This window comes from Diadema setosum, chromosome 11 (assembly GCF_964275005.1).
Source record: "Diadema setosum chromosome 11, eeDiaSeto1, whole genome shotgun sequence".
NCBI lineage: Eukaryota > Metazoa > Echinodermata > Echinoidea > Diadematoida > Diadematidae > Diadema > Diadema setosum.
The window spans coordinates 22,797,511-22,813,538 of record NC_092695.1 but is presented as its reverse complement, the minus strand read 5'-3'; the positions used below and the strand labels follow the sequence as shown (position 1 = coordinate 22,813,538).

At 37.3% G+C, this 16,028-nt stretch overlaps 1 protein-coding gene across 1 annotated transcript; it reads right to left on the bottom strand.

The window, feature by feature from the left end:
* Positions 1 to 644: 644 nt before the first annotated feature.
* Positions 645 to 11,681, bottom strand: LOC140234576 (dolichyl-diphosphooligosaccharide--protein glycosyltransferase subunit TUSC3-like). Its single transcript, XM_072314593.1, has 10 exons — positions 11,519 to 11,681; positions 10,412 to 10,529; positions 9,387 to 9,469; positions 8,429 to 8,486; positions 6,703 to 6,843; positions 5,843 to 5,932; positions 5,017 to 5,080; positions 4,104 to 4,178; positions 2,559 to 2,649; positions 645 to 1,202 (listed from the first exon to the last, which is right to left on the bottom strand). The coding sequence occupies exons 1-10, from the start codon at positions 11,656 to 11,658 to the stop codon at positions 1,187 to 1,189; spliced, it is 876 nt and encodes a 291-aa protein (XP_072170694.1). The 5' UTR covers positions 11,659 to 11,681; the 3' UTR covers positions 645 to 1,186.
* Between the last annotated feature and the right edge of the window lie 4,347 nt (positions 11,682 to 16,028).

Here is a 16,028-nt window from a genome sequence, read left to right as displayed (position 1 = left end):
GACTGAAAATAAGTGAAATGGGTCAACCTAGTCGAACTTGACTTTTTCATATTTTCTGAAAGAGCGGGTCTTCTTTTACATTATGCTAAAATTTGGTATCATAAAACGGGCAGGGAAGTGTGTTTTTTTAGCAGTTTATCTCGAACATTTTTGGTAGAATAGTGTGATTAGGTGTGTCTTTAGAATCCCTTTTTCATTTCTGAAAAACCTTGTCCACACTCTTCACTTTCAAGTCTAATAACTTTTGAAAGGATAGTGCTACTGCTTTGAAAGTTGGCATTAATTATGGACAGAATGTGTTAATGAGGCATGCTTAAATTCAGTTTAATCTGATAATCCCTTCATTGTTGTTACTCTGGTGATTTACTTCCTGTTTTTTGTCCCAATCATCGCACAGCCAGCACGGTTTGGTAAAGATTAAGGGCTTGAATAGACACTGTACTTCAGAGCCTCTTTTCTCAGTTCCCACTTTTCCTGAGTTTGTGCTTTCTTTCCAATATTTAGATAGGTTAGGAGAGTCCATTTGATTTGAGTTATACATCATTTTAAAGCTTAAAGTCTGCTCTTTCAGAATATGGTCTTAACTAAAAATTCATGTCTGAAGATTTTTTGTTTGTTTTGAGGTGCAGGGTCACATTTAAGCATAATTCAAAACTCAGCTTTTTCCAGGTTGATGATTTTGTCCATTTTTATCTGAGACACACACTCAGCAATTTGCACACACACACACAAAAAAAAAATCTTTTTCTGATGTTCAAGAAGTTTTGTACAGAGAGCACAATAATCTATCATTAACATTCTCATTATTGATAATTCCCAATCTGCATACTGCATCCATCATATTTTCCTTTACCTTCTTTGAAGTAACCATCACTTTCCATACAGACAAAGAAACACATAAACAAACAAAAACAGTTGAAATGTCTGTGATACATCATGCCATACATCCAAGATACCAGTGTAAATGTGATTCCAATAACTAGATTACTGAAAACTATTTTGCAAATGCATAATTACTGTGAAGAATTGAAACTGAGGTATCTTTATATACAGGCTAGGTAAAAAAAAAAAAAAAATCCATAGGCAACACACATAAACTTGTTGAAAATTAGCTGACAATGTATACTATGTAGAGTGCTTTAATTCCTGTAGAAATATGTATGGCCCTTCCTCAATGTTGCCCAGACTACTTGATGAGAAAACTGCAACAGAAACAGGACATGAGAGAACATGTATTAGCAAGGAAGGATACTGAAAAAAAAACCCCACAAAAAACCAAATATCCAACATGACACATGTATATCATTGATAACAGATTGTGTACATTAGTATCGAAACCACTTACTAGTATATTTGTCTTTCATGTAGGTGGTGGGACATATTCACAATTCTATATCTCTTTTTTTTCTTTTTTCTTTTTTTTTTCAGTCTTCTTAACGATTTGAAATAGAATTTCAGAGACTTTTCAAATCTCAAGACCCTTCAAGCTTTGTGGGAAGATGTGTGCCTGGTAATATCTGGAATCCATAGATTGGCAAATATAAAGACCTAACTGTCCTGCCACTTTGCAACACTTAAATTCCAGCGATATTTCTCCCTGCTCCAGAGGTATGGCAAATGAGGGGAGTATGAAATATATTCCATTGCAGAGGCAGATCCAGGGAGTGTGCCCCGGGCAACCCCACCTTTATTTTTTGTTAAAACACAAGAAAAAAAAAAAAAAAAATGGGGGGCATGCGCCCCCCTTTAATTTTCTAAAGGCCCCCCCCCCCCTTTCACGGAATTCCTGGATCCGCCCCTGCATTGTAATAGGAACATTTTGCTTCCTATGCAATGCCAAGGAGAGGAAATACAATGTAACACAACACTGATCAATACAAGTAAATGAGGTGTCTAGGAGCGAGGATGGAATGCTTCGAAGTAGATTATTTACTCTAACAGAAAGACTAGCAGTAAGATGAAGGCAAAATGTCCCCATCTTGACACAAGTATTGAAACGTCAACTCCCACTAGTCCCATGCACACACACACATACACCTGAAATTAACAGTTCTTGAAAACCACTTTTTGAAATGCGATGCGATGATGGTGAATTCTTGCGTGTCGACACACACACACAAAATTGTGACTTGCATTGCAATTTGAAACTCTCGGCTTAATTTCCTTTGTAATTTAGTATGTGTCACCAGCATGCAAAGAAACAATCAAATTTTTTTCAATTCCATAATGCAACTTGCCACTCTAAATCTGCAGAGTAGGGTGCCCTGCCTGGGTCATGCTCCTGTCACTGTTTAGGCATGCCCAGTCTGGAGATTTAAAGTACTTTATTTACAGCCGAGTGATTTCTTTCCTTTTTTTTTGGGGGGGGGGGGGAGGGGAGGAAAGGGTCCCTATGTGACGGAAGGCAAATAAAATTGATTTCTTATTTTTGTGTGTGAATATGGCAACTGCGCGTATAAGGAAGTGATGATATATGACATGAGTGGCACTCTGCTTTACAGTTTTCCAATTTCTTCACCTCCACATTTCGAGTAGTACGTAAAAGGATCTTATCTTACCTATATGGATATCCCCTGTACTTTGCCCTAAATATTGACAGCAGGAGGCTGAAGAAGAAGACTAATAGAGCCAGGCCAATGACGGTAACAACTGCAGACAAAAAGATTTGAAGTACACAGTATGCAACATTACTCAGCAACCCATTTTCATGCACACTTATACATACAGTGCTCGATAATGGCAGTGGCCCGGGGCCATTAAAAATTCATGTAGGGCCACCAAACTTTGGAATAGTTTAACTTTTGGTGACCTGATCGAGTAAGTACAATTCAAAATAGATTGCTACGTTTTCTTTTATTTAGCGCTTCTTCACTTCTTTTTCAGGCAACCAAATTCAATGACTTTAGTGTCCAAATGGACAATCAGAGAAAAAAGTTAGTATCAAGCTCTGATTTTAGATATGTGTAATATATATCTACATACACATCTTGTGTCAGTCACAGCATCTCTGTTGTTAGCTTGAATATCTATGCACAGACTACATATGTATGCAATATCGTTTGATCTTTTGGAGCAATTCTAGACAAGATTGATTGGTATTCCTGGATACATTAATGTCTACTCCTGCCAATGAATAAATGATTTGCTCAGAAGAGTTGGCAAAGAAAAAAAACCTTGAATTTCACCAAAGAAATTACTCCATTTGCTCCAAAACAAATTCAAAAGTTCAAAATTCTATGGGGGGCAAGTGATGTCACTTTTAATGTGGCATAGATATACATCTAGAGGCATAGCGAGAAAAAAAAATATAAAATACAGTTTGTCAGACATGAAATCATCTTGCTTCAAGTAACTATCACGGGCTTGTCTTTCAAGACATACATCTTTAGACGCAATTGCTTGTGAGGCATACTACACTCACACTTGTTGCACTTTCATATTATTGAAAAGGGAAAAAGAGAAAAGAAATTTAATTAAGTATGCAAATGATTAATCAAAATTAACATACAGCTATAGTAACAGAGGAAATATTCAAATTGGCTTTTACACTAGCAAATATCTCATTATGACAAGTATAAAGTCTAACCAACTCTGTTTCAAACATAGATTTCGAAAATATGCTTGCACATGTTGGAAATGAAGTTGGAATTCCAAATACTTCAAGATTAGGAAAATTATTTTGCTATTCTGTCCGAGGCAGGAAAAATTGTATATATCATTTCAAACGCAAAGCTAAAAAAGGAAGAAATATCGTCGCTGGGGTGACAAGACCTTGTATCTGAAATTTGAAATTTGAAATGGTGAAAATGACTTTTTTTGATTAATGGTCAAATAATCGGTTAAGTGATGTCCTGTCCAAATCCTAACTGTCTTAACCCAAAAATGAAGCCACTACAGCATGTCCAAGGAAAGGCTAGCCCATTCGCTATAGTGCTTACCCGCCATGTTTTTTGGCTCTCCTGAACATTTGACATTTTGTAGATATGAGGTCTTGTCGCCCCAGCAACGAAATGTGTTATTCAATGAAAAAAAAAAAAAAAAAATGGAGTGATTATAAAGAAACTGTCAAACAATGATCAGGACAATTATTTTTTCATTCTCACCTCTTCGTTTCCTGACATCACCATCGGTGATTGAGTTTTTGTTGAGTAATATAATGCCACAAGTCACAGCAGCATCTGAGTGGGAGCTGTTAAAGAACAATCATGCTCTTGTGGAAGAGATTTAGAACTTACATCCAGGGACATATTGAAGAAGTTGCTTGATTCAAAATATGACACGGTCAATGCGCTGCTTTACTACAAAGTCATGTTTACAAAACATTTTAAATGACATTGATAGGAGATAAAAAGTATAAGAAGCTACAATCTATCAAGTCTCAACCTTTTTTTCTTTTTTTTTTCACACAAACACACTGACCTGCACAGTCAACTTCTCTCTGGGTAAATTGTCAGTTATCTTCTGTCAAAACAGCAATATGCTATTTTGACAAATGCATCTGTCTATCTTTGTTAGTCTTGTTTGTTTAGTGTAGGAGCATATATTTCATTTGATTATCTAGTTAATCTGTTGCTCCCGTAAAGTATTTTGAATTTGACTTACTATTCATACTTATGTATTTAATTCTACAAAGGTGACCACATTCAAGATGCTCAAGCCTTTGGCTTTCATTGTGAACTCCCCATCACATTTTACACTGTATATATTCTGGGTTTGTTTTTTTATGGTTATCAATACAGTGAATTGAATTGAATTGAATTAAAAAAGTGAACTGAAAAAAAAAAGCAACAAACACATGGATGGAAATGCTGGAATTTTATCACAAGCACTTGTGCAGGTCATCTGTCTGTCTAACCTTATCATAACAGGCTGTGTTCACTGTGAAGCCATGTCTGTGAAACATTTCTGCACCTCACACAAATTCCAATCTGTGGTGGTGGTTGGTGGAGGGGGGGGGGGGACACAGCTAGGACTCAGTAGTAGATAAATGGATTGAAGACTCTTTACAAAGGATACTGAGCAGGATGACTATGTGTGTCTCAGCAACAAACTGCCCCTGACTGCTGCCATGGATGTAGCTCTGAAGAAAGAAATAATCAAATTTTAATCTTTAAAAATTCCAAAACAGATCCAAAGGTTGACAGATACTCAAAGAGGGATGGTCATACAAATGGAGAAAGAGAGATATCTTGTAGAATGTGAAACAGAGATAGGGATGATACAATGAAAGCTAGATGAAAACAGAAAGTTAATTTTAATTACACACAAAAAAGCGGTGAATCAAATGTATGCAGGTCAATGTCAGAGAAATTGAATCTGCCCTCTCAGCACACAGTACCATCTACATCTTTTATCTGTGTCATTATCACAAAGACATTATAGAAGCATATTTATCTATTAAATGCACACATAAAAATATACTGGAAGTTAGCAACTACTTTATTTTTCAATCATGCTACAGCATCACTTTATAGGGCAGGTTTGATTTGAGTTATGATTTGCTTTACACAGACACTGGTTCACCTTATAACTGAATGAATGATTACAAACCTATTTCAATTTGATACAAAAACTCTAATGGTTAAAAGTATTCACAAACAATGATTAAAAAAAAATGCATAAAATACTTTAGATTCCTACCACTAAATCAGCTTGAGCTAAATTGTCACAAATGGTATCTGGATACAATATGACTACTTCAGATTTAAAAAGAAGTGTCCAATTTTAGAAAGCTTGTCCACCAGCACTTCTTCTCTCAAACCCAGGCACTTTAACGATTCGGACAATCTAGATATTCCATCCCTCCACACTGTAAAAGGCACAACAGTTAACTTGGACTTACTACTTGTCCTGTTTGAGGGTTGCGATGAGCATATGGCGGTCCCCTGATGTGATTCCACATCTGCCCTGACGTCATGGCAAAGACGATGCACTGTCAAAACGGAGTATAAGAACTTGTGTCAGTTTTGTGTGCCGTGTGGTCCATGACATCGAATCAATAACTAAATGAGTGCCAACACAATGAACAATGTATTTGGGGTTCAAGTGTCTCACTCGAAGACATTGATTCCACATCAGGGCTAAAACCCTGGGACTGTGTTCTTGAAAATAAGATGCAAAAGCAACAAGACCATGATGCATGCATATACTGTATACATGTAACTACTTCAATTGCATTTCTTCATAGACCGAAAATGTCTCTACCAGATTGTCTTAGTAGATTATGTCTTAGCAGAACACTTGGCAGTGAAATACCGTATACGCCATATATATTTTCACAAATTGAGACTTCCCAACAATTTCGCGAGTGGTTAAATTCGCCATTGTGGAGTACAGTGCTGAATGGAGAAATGTATGCATGCATGTCACATTCATGTCAGGATCAGATGTGAATGTTTTCACCTGTTTTCAAATTCGTGAATAGCACCTGACTTGTGAAATTTGCAAAAATAAAAACCTCGCAAAATATTCAGCGTAAACAGTACTAACAAGTGGCTTTACATGAATGAGTAACATGGGAGATATGAATTTTTGCAGGTGTATTAAAGCTTAATTCACAATTCTATTTCTGTGAATTAACTTAGTTCATTCAAGCAAACTTTAACATGGTAGTGAATTGTGCTTACATTTATCTTCAGACATATCTGTATAAACATGTACTTTATTCCTATAAGCTTGAATCTCAAACTGGCTAAAACTTACCAATGCACCAACCCCCCACATGGTCTTGTTGTACAGAAACTCCAGATTGTTTCGACGGAAGTACAGGAAGCCTGCCACCATTGCCAATAGAATTCCCAGGGCAATAGTGCCAGAGTAGTTTGGAGGACGGAAGATGCGAATCTAGGGGAGAATTAATACGACTAATGTACAGAATCATGTGACATTTACATGGACATAGAGGCCAGTACTTCTCAGCAGCAGCTTACAGTTAAACCAAGTTTTGCAAACATAATTCAATTCACACAACAGTTTCTTTTCCAGCTATTAGCCAAAAGGTCTACTAAATCAATCTTAATCAGTAATCTGAATTAGGGTTTGAACCAGTTTCCATCGAAACCATTCTTAAACATGCAACAAGACATATAAAAACTTGTAATGCTTATCACATGAAATACATAGACACAAAATGGCATGAGACAGTTTGTAGTAAGACCACACAGTACGGAAGCATAATGACTCTCAAATACATTGACTGTCCATTAACAACATGCCAAGCAAGATAACACATGGACATTTTCTCGCCAGTGCGTAATTTCCTTTGTAATAAATCTTGATAAATTAAACTGACTTCATTGACAATGCCATTCTCATTAACCACTACAGATGTGGAGAGGAAACAAAAATGTCTTGTCTTTGTCACCATGAAATTCCTTGTAGCTCCTTTAACCCTATTCTAACTGGGCTATTTGAGACCAAGTTTTTACTGGGGGGGGGGTCAATTTGACCCCCCCTTCAGATCTCGGCCGCCGATCGCGCGATCGCCGCAAAATTTTGCCTGAACATAGAGCCGGATGTCAACTACAAGATTACATGGTCATACAATAGAAAAATGTTGATTTCATATTTTTTAATAAATTAATTATGCAAATTAACGCATGAAATTATATTTTCAACTATAACTCCATCAAAAAGACTGAAGGATTATTAAATTTTTGTGTCAGAGTTCCTCAAGACACATCAAACAATTTTCTTGTAAAAAAATAGCGCAATCAAAATCATTTTCTTTTGTTTTTTATTGTTTTGTTAATTTCTTATGTATTTTATTGTCTTTTCGATCTTTTGTTTTCTATTGTTTTTTTGCCAAAATTTGTTGGAGGCACTTTTTCAAGCTTATCTACATTAGAATTGATTTATTTCAATGGTTAAAAGTTGAAATAATCTAATTTATATCAATTAAACAAAAAAACACAGTTTGCATTGGATTTGCACACGAAATCATGAATTTGAGCGGTTTTTGGGTTGACATGCATATGCAAAACATTGCATAACTTCAGAACGGTGCACCCGGACGTTGCAAATTTGGTCTCAAAATATGCGGGAGACTTCAATGAAAAAAGTCATGAAACGATGCGGCGAAATCTTTGCGCGTTGCGGAATCGTGGCGCGAAACGTCGAGGGGGGGGGTCAATTTGACCCCCCCCCAGTTAGAATAGGGTTAAAATGTCTTAATGGCTACTCAAGACCAAACTGGCAGCCAGTGCAGTGAGGGTCATGTATTCACTACACATTAGGCATGTGTTGTTGCTTTCATTTCTTAAAGTCCTCTATTGCCTCTATTCCAGAATAACTTCTTGGGTTTTTGCTTCAGATTTTTTCATTCTGAAGTACCTTCATTTAATTCTAATAGAGGCTCTTGCAGAAAAACTCCTAAATTTCAAAGCTATCTGTATGTAGAGCTCCAATACTCCACAGATATTATACTTACATGTACATCAGTTCTGTCTGCAACCCACTTGGCTAAATTTTCTGCCTGGAAACCCAACCTTTATGTTCAAAGGGGAAACAAAGGCAGAGTAAAAAAAAAAAAAAAAAATCAACACACATTCATCAAACATTGACTTAACTCACTCCACTGCTGAATATTTGCATGACAGGTGGTAGTTTATATGTGGCAACTACCACTCCATTTCTTCTCCTTTTTTTTTCTTTTTTTTTAAAGCTCAGGCCCCTTTTGACTCCATTTTTTTTTTAATACACCAGGAAGTAACTATTATATCAAACTTCTCCTTCCTCTGGGCACCATGTCTCATTGTCATTCATAATATTATCTAAAACTATTAGTTACTAGTGTTAGAATAACTGTATATTATCAAACAAATAACACCAATCTGCCTACTTCCTTCCCTCCCATAAGCATGCCAAGGTTCTAGGGAGGACTGAATTCCTTACTGTTTAATACCATCTTAAATGAATGTGTAGATTGGAGATGACAAATAGATAACCTGGTAACATAAACACTATCTACTACTGCTATTACAGATTGAAACAATACATTACTCATAATAATAATAATTAAAATAATGATGATTGATAAGAAGAATAACAACAATGACAGTCAGCAACACAATCAACAGAACCAAAGACTGAACACAATTCATTTAACGGATATGCAATGAGCTATACTGGAAGACAGAGATGTAGTCTGATGATTTTCAGTCTGAATCCAATTTAGTGGTTTTCAGAGCATATCCATTTCGTTTGAAGATCAACAAAGTTAAAGATTTAGTCATTGGAATCACTATATGACACTTTCCTAATGACACAAGTCACGAAAGAGCAGCTTGAGGATAATTTGAAACTCCACACAAATCTGTACAGTCCCTTTTCTCTACCAATTTCCTTGAAAAAAAAAAAAAACCCCAACAACAACAACATCTGCTCACCTTTGGATGTCATAGGTGTCCCCTTTCTTGGGCTTTCCTTTGGCTGGAAAGTGGATGATGCTTGGGGCAGATGTGATTTTCAACTACGAATGACACAATAAACCATAAATGTAATTGTATCATTGCATGAAAGAAAAACATTAACTGCTACACTATTGTGTTACTAATTATCTCCATTTAATATGCCATAGTGGTAGTAGGGGAAATACGCTTTATAGATTGGTATCTAAAAGACAGCCAATCAGGAATTGATTTTTCTAGTATTGCATAGCAATAATGCTATGTCTCTTTCTAAGTGTTACATACTACTTTTCCAAATCATCTTTGTAACAGCAATTTTTCTGCACACAACTATACACATTTCTTCAAAAACATTCGTCCAGTGACCAAATTTCTAATCACTCTCTCTTTATGGTACAGTCACCAGCAAAACATAAAGTCCTTGGTCTAGGTTGCTAATCACTGTATCCATCTCCATGGAATTTACCATTCTCAATAAACAATAGAACACATGATACAATTGAAGTTTCAAGCACAAATCTCCAGACCCAGTTGTATTGAATTAGCAGATACAGGGGCTCTGAAGAAGTCCTGGTTAGGAAAATAACAATTTACTGAATAAATCTCTTACGCTTCTTCCCACTTGACATTTTTTTTCAAGTGATTTTATTTCCACATAAAGTAATACAAAGCAATATACATAACGCTTACATGAGTACATAATATTTTAAGGAACTTTGAATCACATAAGTTTCAACAAAACATGGATACAATTATGATAATATCAACTTTGTTTTTGGATAAAGAGACAAGTAAGCAATACAATTTTATTTTGTGAATTACTCTAGAAGATGAGGGCATCTCAAGATCCGTCAAGGACTCCATGTATGAAAATTTTGATATCATGACGTCAGGCATAACCAACAGAAAGAAAGGACTATGACAAGACAAGAATGAAAGCAGGGATGGAACAGGTAGGAAAACAAACCAAAGAGAGGGCAGAGGATAACTGAGTCAGTACTTACACTTTTGAAGACATCAGGTGCTTCATCATAATCCACACTGGCAAAGAACAGCTTATTGGAATAGACCTGAGAATAGCGCCACGAGTTCGCGAGAATCTGAAATTCCTCGCTCACAGCTCTGCCAAAGGGAAAAAGGAACAGCTCAATTACAGACCAAGACAGACAATGCTGATAAAAATACTCTTTTGATTTCAAGTAAGTCTGACCTAGCCCATCTCATGATATTCCCAATCTCTTGAAGACATTCATGGTATTTAGTTCAAACTGGATCTTCTGATGTTGGGCAACTTAGCACAAAAGAACTCTTTGAAGGAAGATATATTAAGTCTTATCAAATTACATGAGGCATTTAGCCATTTAGCCATGATGACTGTTTGATGCCAATTCTTTGATTCTCATTCCCTGGCTTAAACTGATGGCATTTGAAAGCGACCTTCATCCATTGGAAACTGACAACCTGAATGCAAAGCAGATTGAAACTAAGCAGGCATGTGATTGAAGCGGTGTATAAACCCAGGAATGCTAACCTTGTAAACAGCACAGCAGTGTCTGAGGGCTGAAAATGTATATTTTTGGTGGGCAAAAAGTATTTTTACCTTTCCTTCAAGAGGCACGTGTGTATCAAGGTAACACAGTTCAGAGAAAAAAACAGTATTTTCCATGAAACCTGCAATATTTTGGGCAAAAAACATTAAGAAATACTGCAAAAAAGTGACAGTAGGTATTTCTGTCATTATCAGGTTAAAAATGGCATGAATTGAAAGTCTGAGTTCCCCTCAGAGTAACAACAGTTAGCAAGTGAAAGGAGTATCTTCATAGAAGCCAGGGTTATCACTGACTTCAAGAAAAAAGAGATCAAGTCTAAAAGTTGTGTTGTCTCATTGTGTACAAACGCATGAACAATAGAATCAAAAGATGATGGCACTGCAGGAATGCCATGATAGATCCTCTATTGACACAGAATTTTTTTTTCTCCATGTGTCTGCCTTTTGCAAAAGTATTTCTTGCTCTTTTGGTTTTAAATCAATGCCTGTACTCTAATCAGACTTCTCTCCAGAGGGCATCTCCTCGTGCTCATCTGTAAATCCAAAAGGGCACCCTGCTTACTTGCACACTGAGCACTGCCTCTGTGGCTGCATGGCAGTCAGCATGAGCACTAGTGAGTAGTTCCTTGGACTGGTCTTGGCGTACAGCCGGTACTTGTCGCCGTTCATGCGGATGACCGCCCTCTTGTTGCCCCAGTCCATGAGCTGCTTGACTCTGTCACCCAGCTGTTCCTGCACCATCAGAGCACAATCAAATTCGGTGTCATATTCTGAATTGTTCTGAGCTGTTCTGGTGTTTTATCTATGTTCACAAGTGAACCTTAGTTTTGCACAAGTGATGTGTTGGTAAAGGGAGAGATTTCCATTTAGAAAAAAAAAAAAAAAAAACTTTCGTGGCCAGTCATTTCATGTGCCAACAAGTTATACAGTTTTGTTTCATACATAGAACCCTCATTTTTAATTCATTATTATTATTTTTTTTTTCATTAAGTGGACACCTTAAGACAACATTTAAAGTCACATCAGTACTTGCCTTTCAATGGGCAAGCTACTGATATATGCAACCACTCCAAATAGCATTTGGCTTGAAGAATAAATACGCTCTCACACAAAGTACAACATCATTCTGAATAATTCTGGCTGCTGTATGAGTATGAAAGGTCTTTACTACAATTTTGAACTTCAACATAGCCTCTCACATGAAATGAAGGGTTGAATGCTATTGCATTAAATCTTTCCTTTTTTCTTTTTTTAATCTTAACACAGTTGATTCTTCTTACCTCCTTTTTCACAGCATCAACAACACTGGTGAAGAGCTGTGCTGTAACTATGACTACAACCAGCAAATAGACTGCATTTCTTGCCATTCCAGCCATCTGTAGTAGTAGTGAAAGGATGTAAATCTAAATCTTTGCCTACTATGATCACTGCTCTCTTTTTATGTAGATACATCCATGATTGCATCAATGATCCTAGTTATCCCTACTTATTTCTACACACTACAATACAATTTGCAGTGTAATTCTGAGGTGAACACTTTGAAAGTCATTCAGTTCAGATTAAAACATTCTCAAATCATACACATACCGCACACGATACTGCTCATCAAGCGGGATGAGCTGAGTTGATGCATTTATGTTTTAAAAAAAAAAAGTGCTCTCAAAAGCAAGAACAAGCTGCTTAGATTATCATAAATAAAAGCACAAACCCTTTCCAGAAAGTTTTTCAAGACCGATAGAAAGCAAGAACGTTAGTGCCATTAAAGAGTCAAATTCTGTATAAAACCATATATAAGTTTACATGTATATCGTATAAATGAAGGCAAAAGAAACCTTCATCATTATATTAGGATCGATAAGACTATATCATGATTTCCAAATAAAATGAAGAAATGGGGCTTAGAGGAGCCATCTACTCAATTTATTGTGCGGGTAAAGGTTGAGGAAAAGACTACATACAACAGTGAAAACATGATGGTATAGGTAATGAAAATCTACTAACAGTTGGTCTAAGTATTGTTAGACCATAGACCTCTACATTGATTTATGTGCATGGTACGAGTTCAAATGACCCCCCCCCCCCCAAAAAAAAGAAAGATAAATAAATAAATAAAAAGTTGGCTCAGTCGGTAGCGTGTCTGCCTCGCGATCATGCGGCCCAGGTTCAAACCCGAGTCTGGACTGAGCAATGTTGTGTGTAAGCATACCGTCCCCTCTAACAAGAGGCAAAACACTCTGTCCCTCGGATAGGACATAAAATGGAGGTCCTGTGTATGAGAGAGTAACAACTCATGCACGTAAAAGATCCTGCTTCATTCATTCATCGCAAAAAGCAGGGTGTTTAACCCGGTGAAGTGGTCCCACGTCACATCCAACTGGACCCCATGGAAGACCAGCTTAATGTAGCTGAATATGGGCTATCCAGCCATCTTCTGTTATGTCATGTACTAATTGACATATACTCGGATGTACACCAAATTGTAATACTGAGTGGAGAGGCTCAGAGACACTCATAGGCACAGAGCTACGTCATGTATTGCTCCTAAATAAATGTCTTGTAACTGCTGAATCACACCTGTCAAGGAATAATTCTTTGTGTCAAGGATGACAACATAACATGGTGGCAGCTGCGGGATTGGAATTAATCTTATTTTTGAGGAACTCTCAAAATTACGAGTGAAACTGTTTTTGGAAACACGAATCCAGACTTGGAACTGCACCAATGCGTCGCCTCTCCCACAGTCTAGTGACCGCATCACTGTAGCACTGCATCGTCTGTGCTATCCCTGGAACTACTGTGTTTGGCCTATGCAAATTCAAGTCTCCCGTTGATAGAAGTGCATATTGACTTCATGAGTTAACCAAATTTATGAAAGCTACAATTGTAATTCTTATTAGCATTCAATTGTGATAATGAGATATGTAGTACAATGTATGAAATTACCATAGTTCACTCTAGCTTCACCCATAAATAGTACAGATTGAACTTTTGGCATGCTATAACATACTAGAAATGAGTAAAAGCTTTTCAATCTACGCATTTTGGAATTAGTCAAAATCAATACAGTCTTTAATCAATCTTTATGTATCAGTCACAATAATACTAATGATATATGTGCATGTAGCCCGACCAGACGCTGTTAATACGCTACGCGAATAACAGCGTCTGACCAGCGAGCGGGCACCTTCAAAGTGGGGAACCACAACACAACAGAAAACTTATACGTTCTTTATAAACAGTGTACACGTTAATACCAAACGTTACTCATCTTAAGTGCATGCTTGTATTAGAGAAGGTTCGTAAGTCCATTGAGAGCCCTCGTGATAAGTCCGTCGAACCAAAAAATGATACTTTCTGGCGGATTCCCTAACACCGTCGGGGTTCATCGTTGCAGAATTCAAAATGGCGCCTTGATCTCTGCGGAAATCTTTTGCGTGCGTGCGATGCGCTGCGCTTGAGTGTTGGTGTAGCAGCACGGTCGACAGCGCGACCTTTTGAAAGGGCATTCAGATCATATGACCTCCCGGATATTGGAAATGGCCGTTCGTGAACCGTTCACACATGCTGCATATAACCATCATTTTAGGTAAGTTATTAAATCTAAATTTCAATATTCATAGCATAGATATGAAGTCTCATTATCATTTTGTTCGTCAGATGAGTTTGAAGTGACAAAAAAATGATCTAAAGTATCAAAATTCAATCCGATCGCATGCGATCGTTGGACCCTCTTCGTGTTTGGAGCTTCGCTGGTACAGCCCTGTCGCGCTACGTATGTACAGCAGCGACTGGGCTGTGTATAGATAATGTGCCTGCAAGTTTATTCATTTTAGGCAATTAATTTACCTCAGACAATGTGGAATTGTTACATTACTGAAGATATTTGCTTTAACAACAGGTCACAGATAAATTGCTTACAACATGCAAGTTGCTATTCCGTATAAATATATTGAACTTGCATATGTGTCACATTCAGTGGCAGATACTGTATAAATGTTACACACACAGTGTTATGATCAAGATACCAATTTGGCGTTCGTTAAATGTGCAATGTCTCACACCTACGCCCAAGTACAGCCAGTTACAGGGTGTACTGTGCAGTGACATAATGGATTGGATTGCTCTAGTCTAATGTCATAATGAGCAATTTGATTGATATGTACAGTTGTATTTAGGGCCTAGATCTACTAGTATTATTGCCGGTATTACCAGACAGCATGGTGATTCCGGACGCGCACTTTCCCCTGCGTATTAATGACATTCGTTATGCGTGGGGCTTCGGAGATTAGCCTCACTGAGTGTTGTATGGACCGAAATTGCGAAAAATGCGACACAAAAATGTAAGGTAAAAATGTAGGTGTCGGTGATACGATCAACTCTCCCAGTCCTAACAATCCTGTCAATGTTATAAAACGTGGGTTACAGTTTAAGAAAAGAAGAAAAAAAAATACTGAATAGGTTCTAACAGTGTTACTGTTACTGTGTATAGTGTTACTGTTACTGTTACTGTGTATAGTACTGACTACTGTATTTAATACTAATAACGGTTAGGGGCCGGCTAGTGTCGAGGTCAACTTAGCTTAATTTTGGCCTTCACGCTCATAAAACTGTCCATACCTGGGGCACACGAATTTACTCATATGGGACTAGGAGCAAGCATTCTTTTATTCGCAATGCAAAGCAGCTGAAATTTTACGTATTCTAAAAACTTTTTCAGCTACCTAAGTCATGATAACTAATTTGCCTACATTCTACGGAAAATTACATGAAAATATACACATACCACCATTTTTGCAGGCAATACGGTGACAAATAGGTTGACCATTCACAGCTTGCCAGCAACAGCAAGCGAACGAGTTCAGTGCTTTTTTTTTTCTTCGATTTCTATGATCCGATCGATCGATCCCGTGTCCGTACGTGTCAGCGGTCTACAGTAATAATCCACAGCAATAGAATCATGCACGAGTGCATGTCTGCGCGCTCACATCTCACGTACACGCCGCACGCACATACTGCCCAATCCCACCGCAAATGAAGTATATAAACTTAACACCGACATGATGTTTCTAACA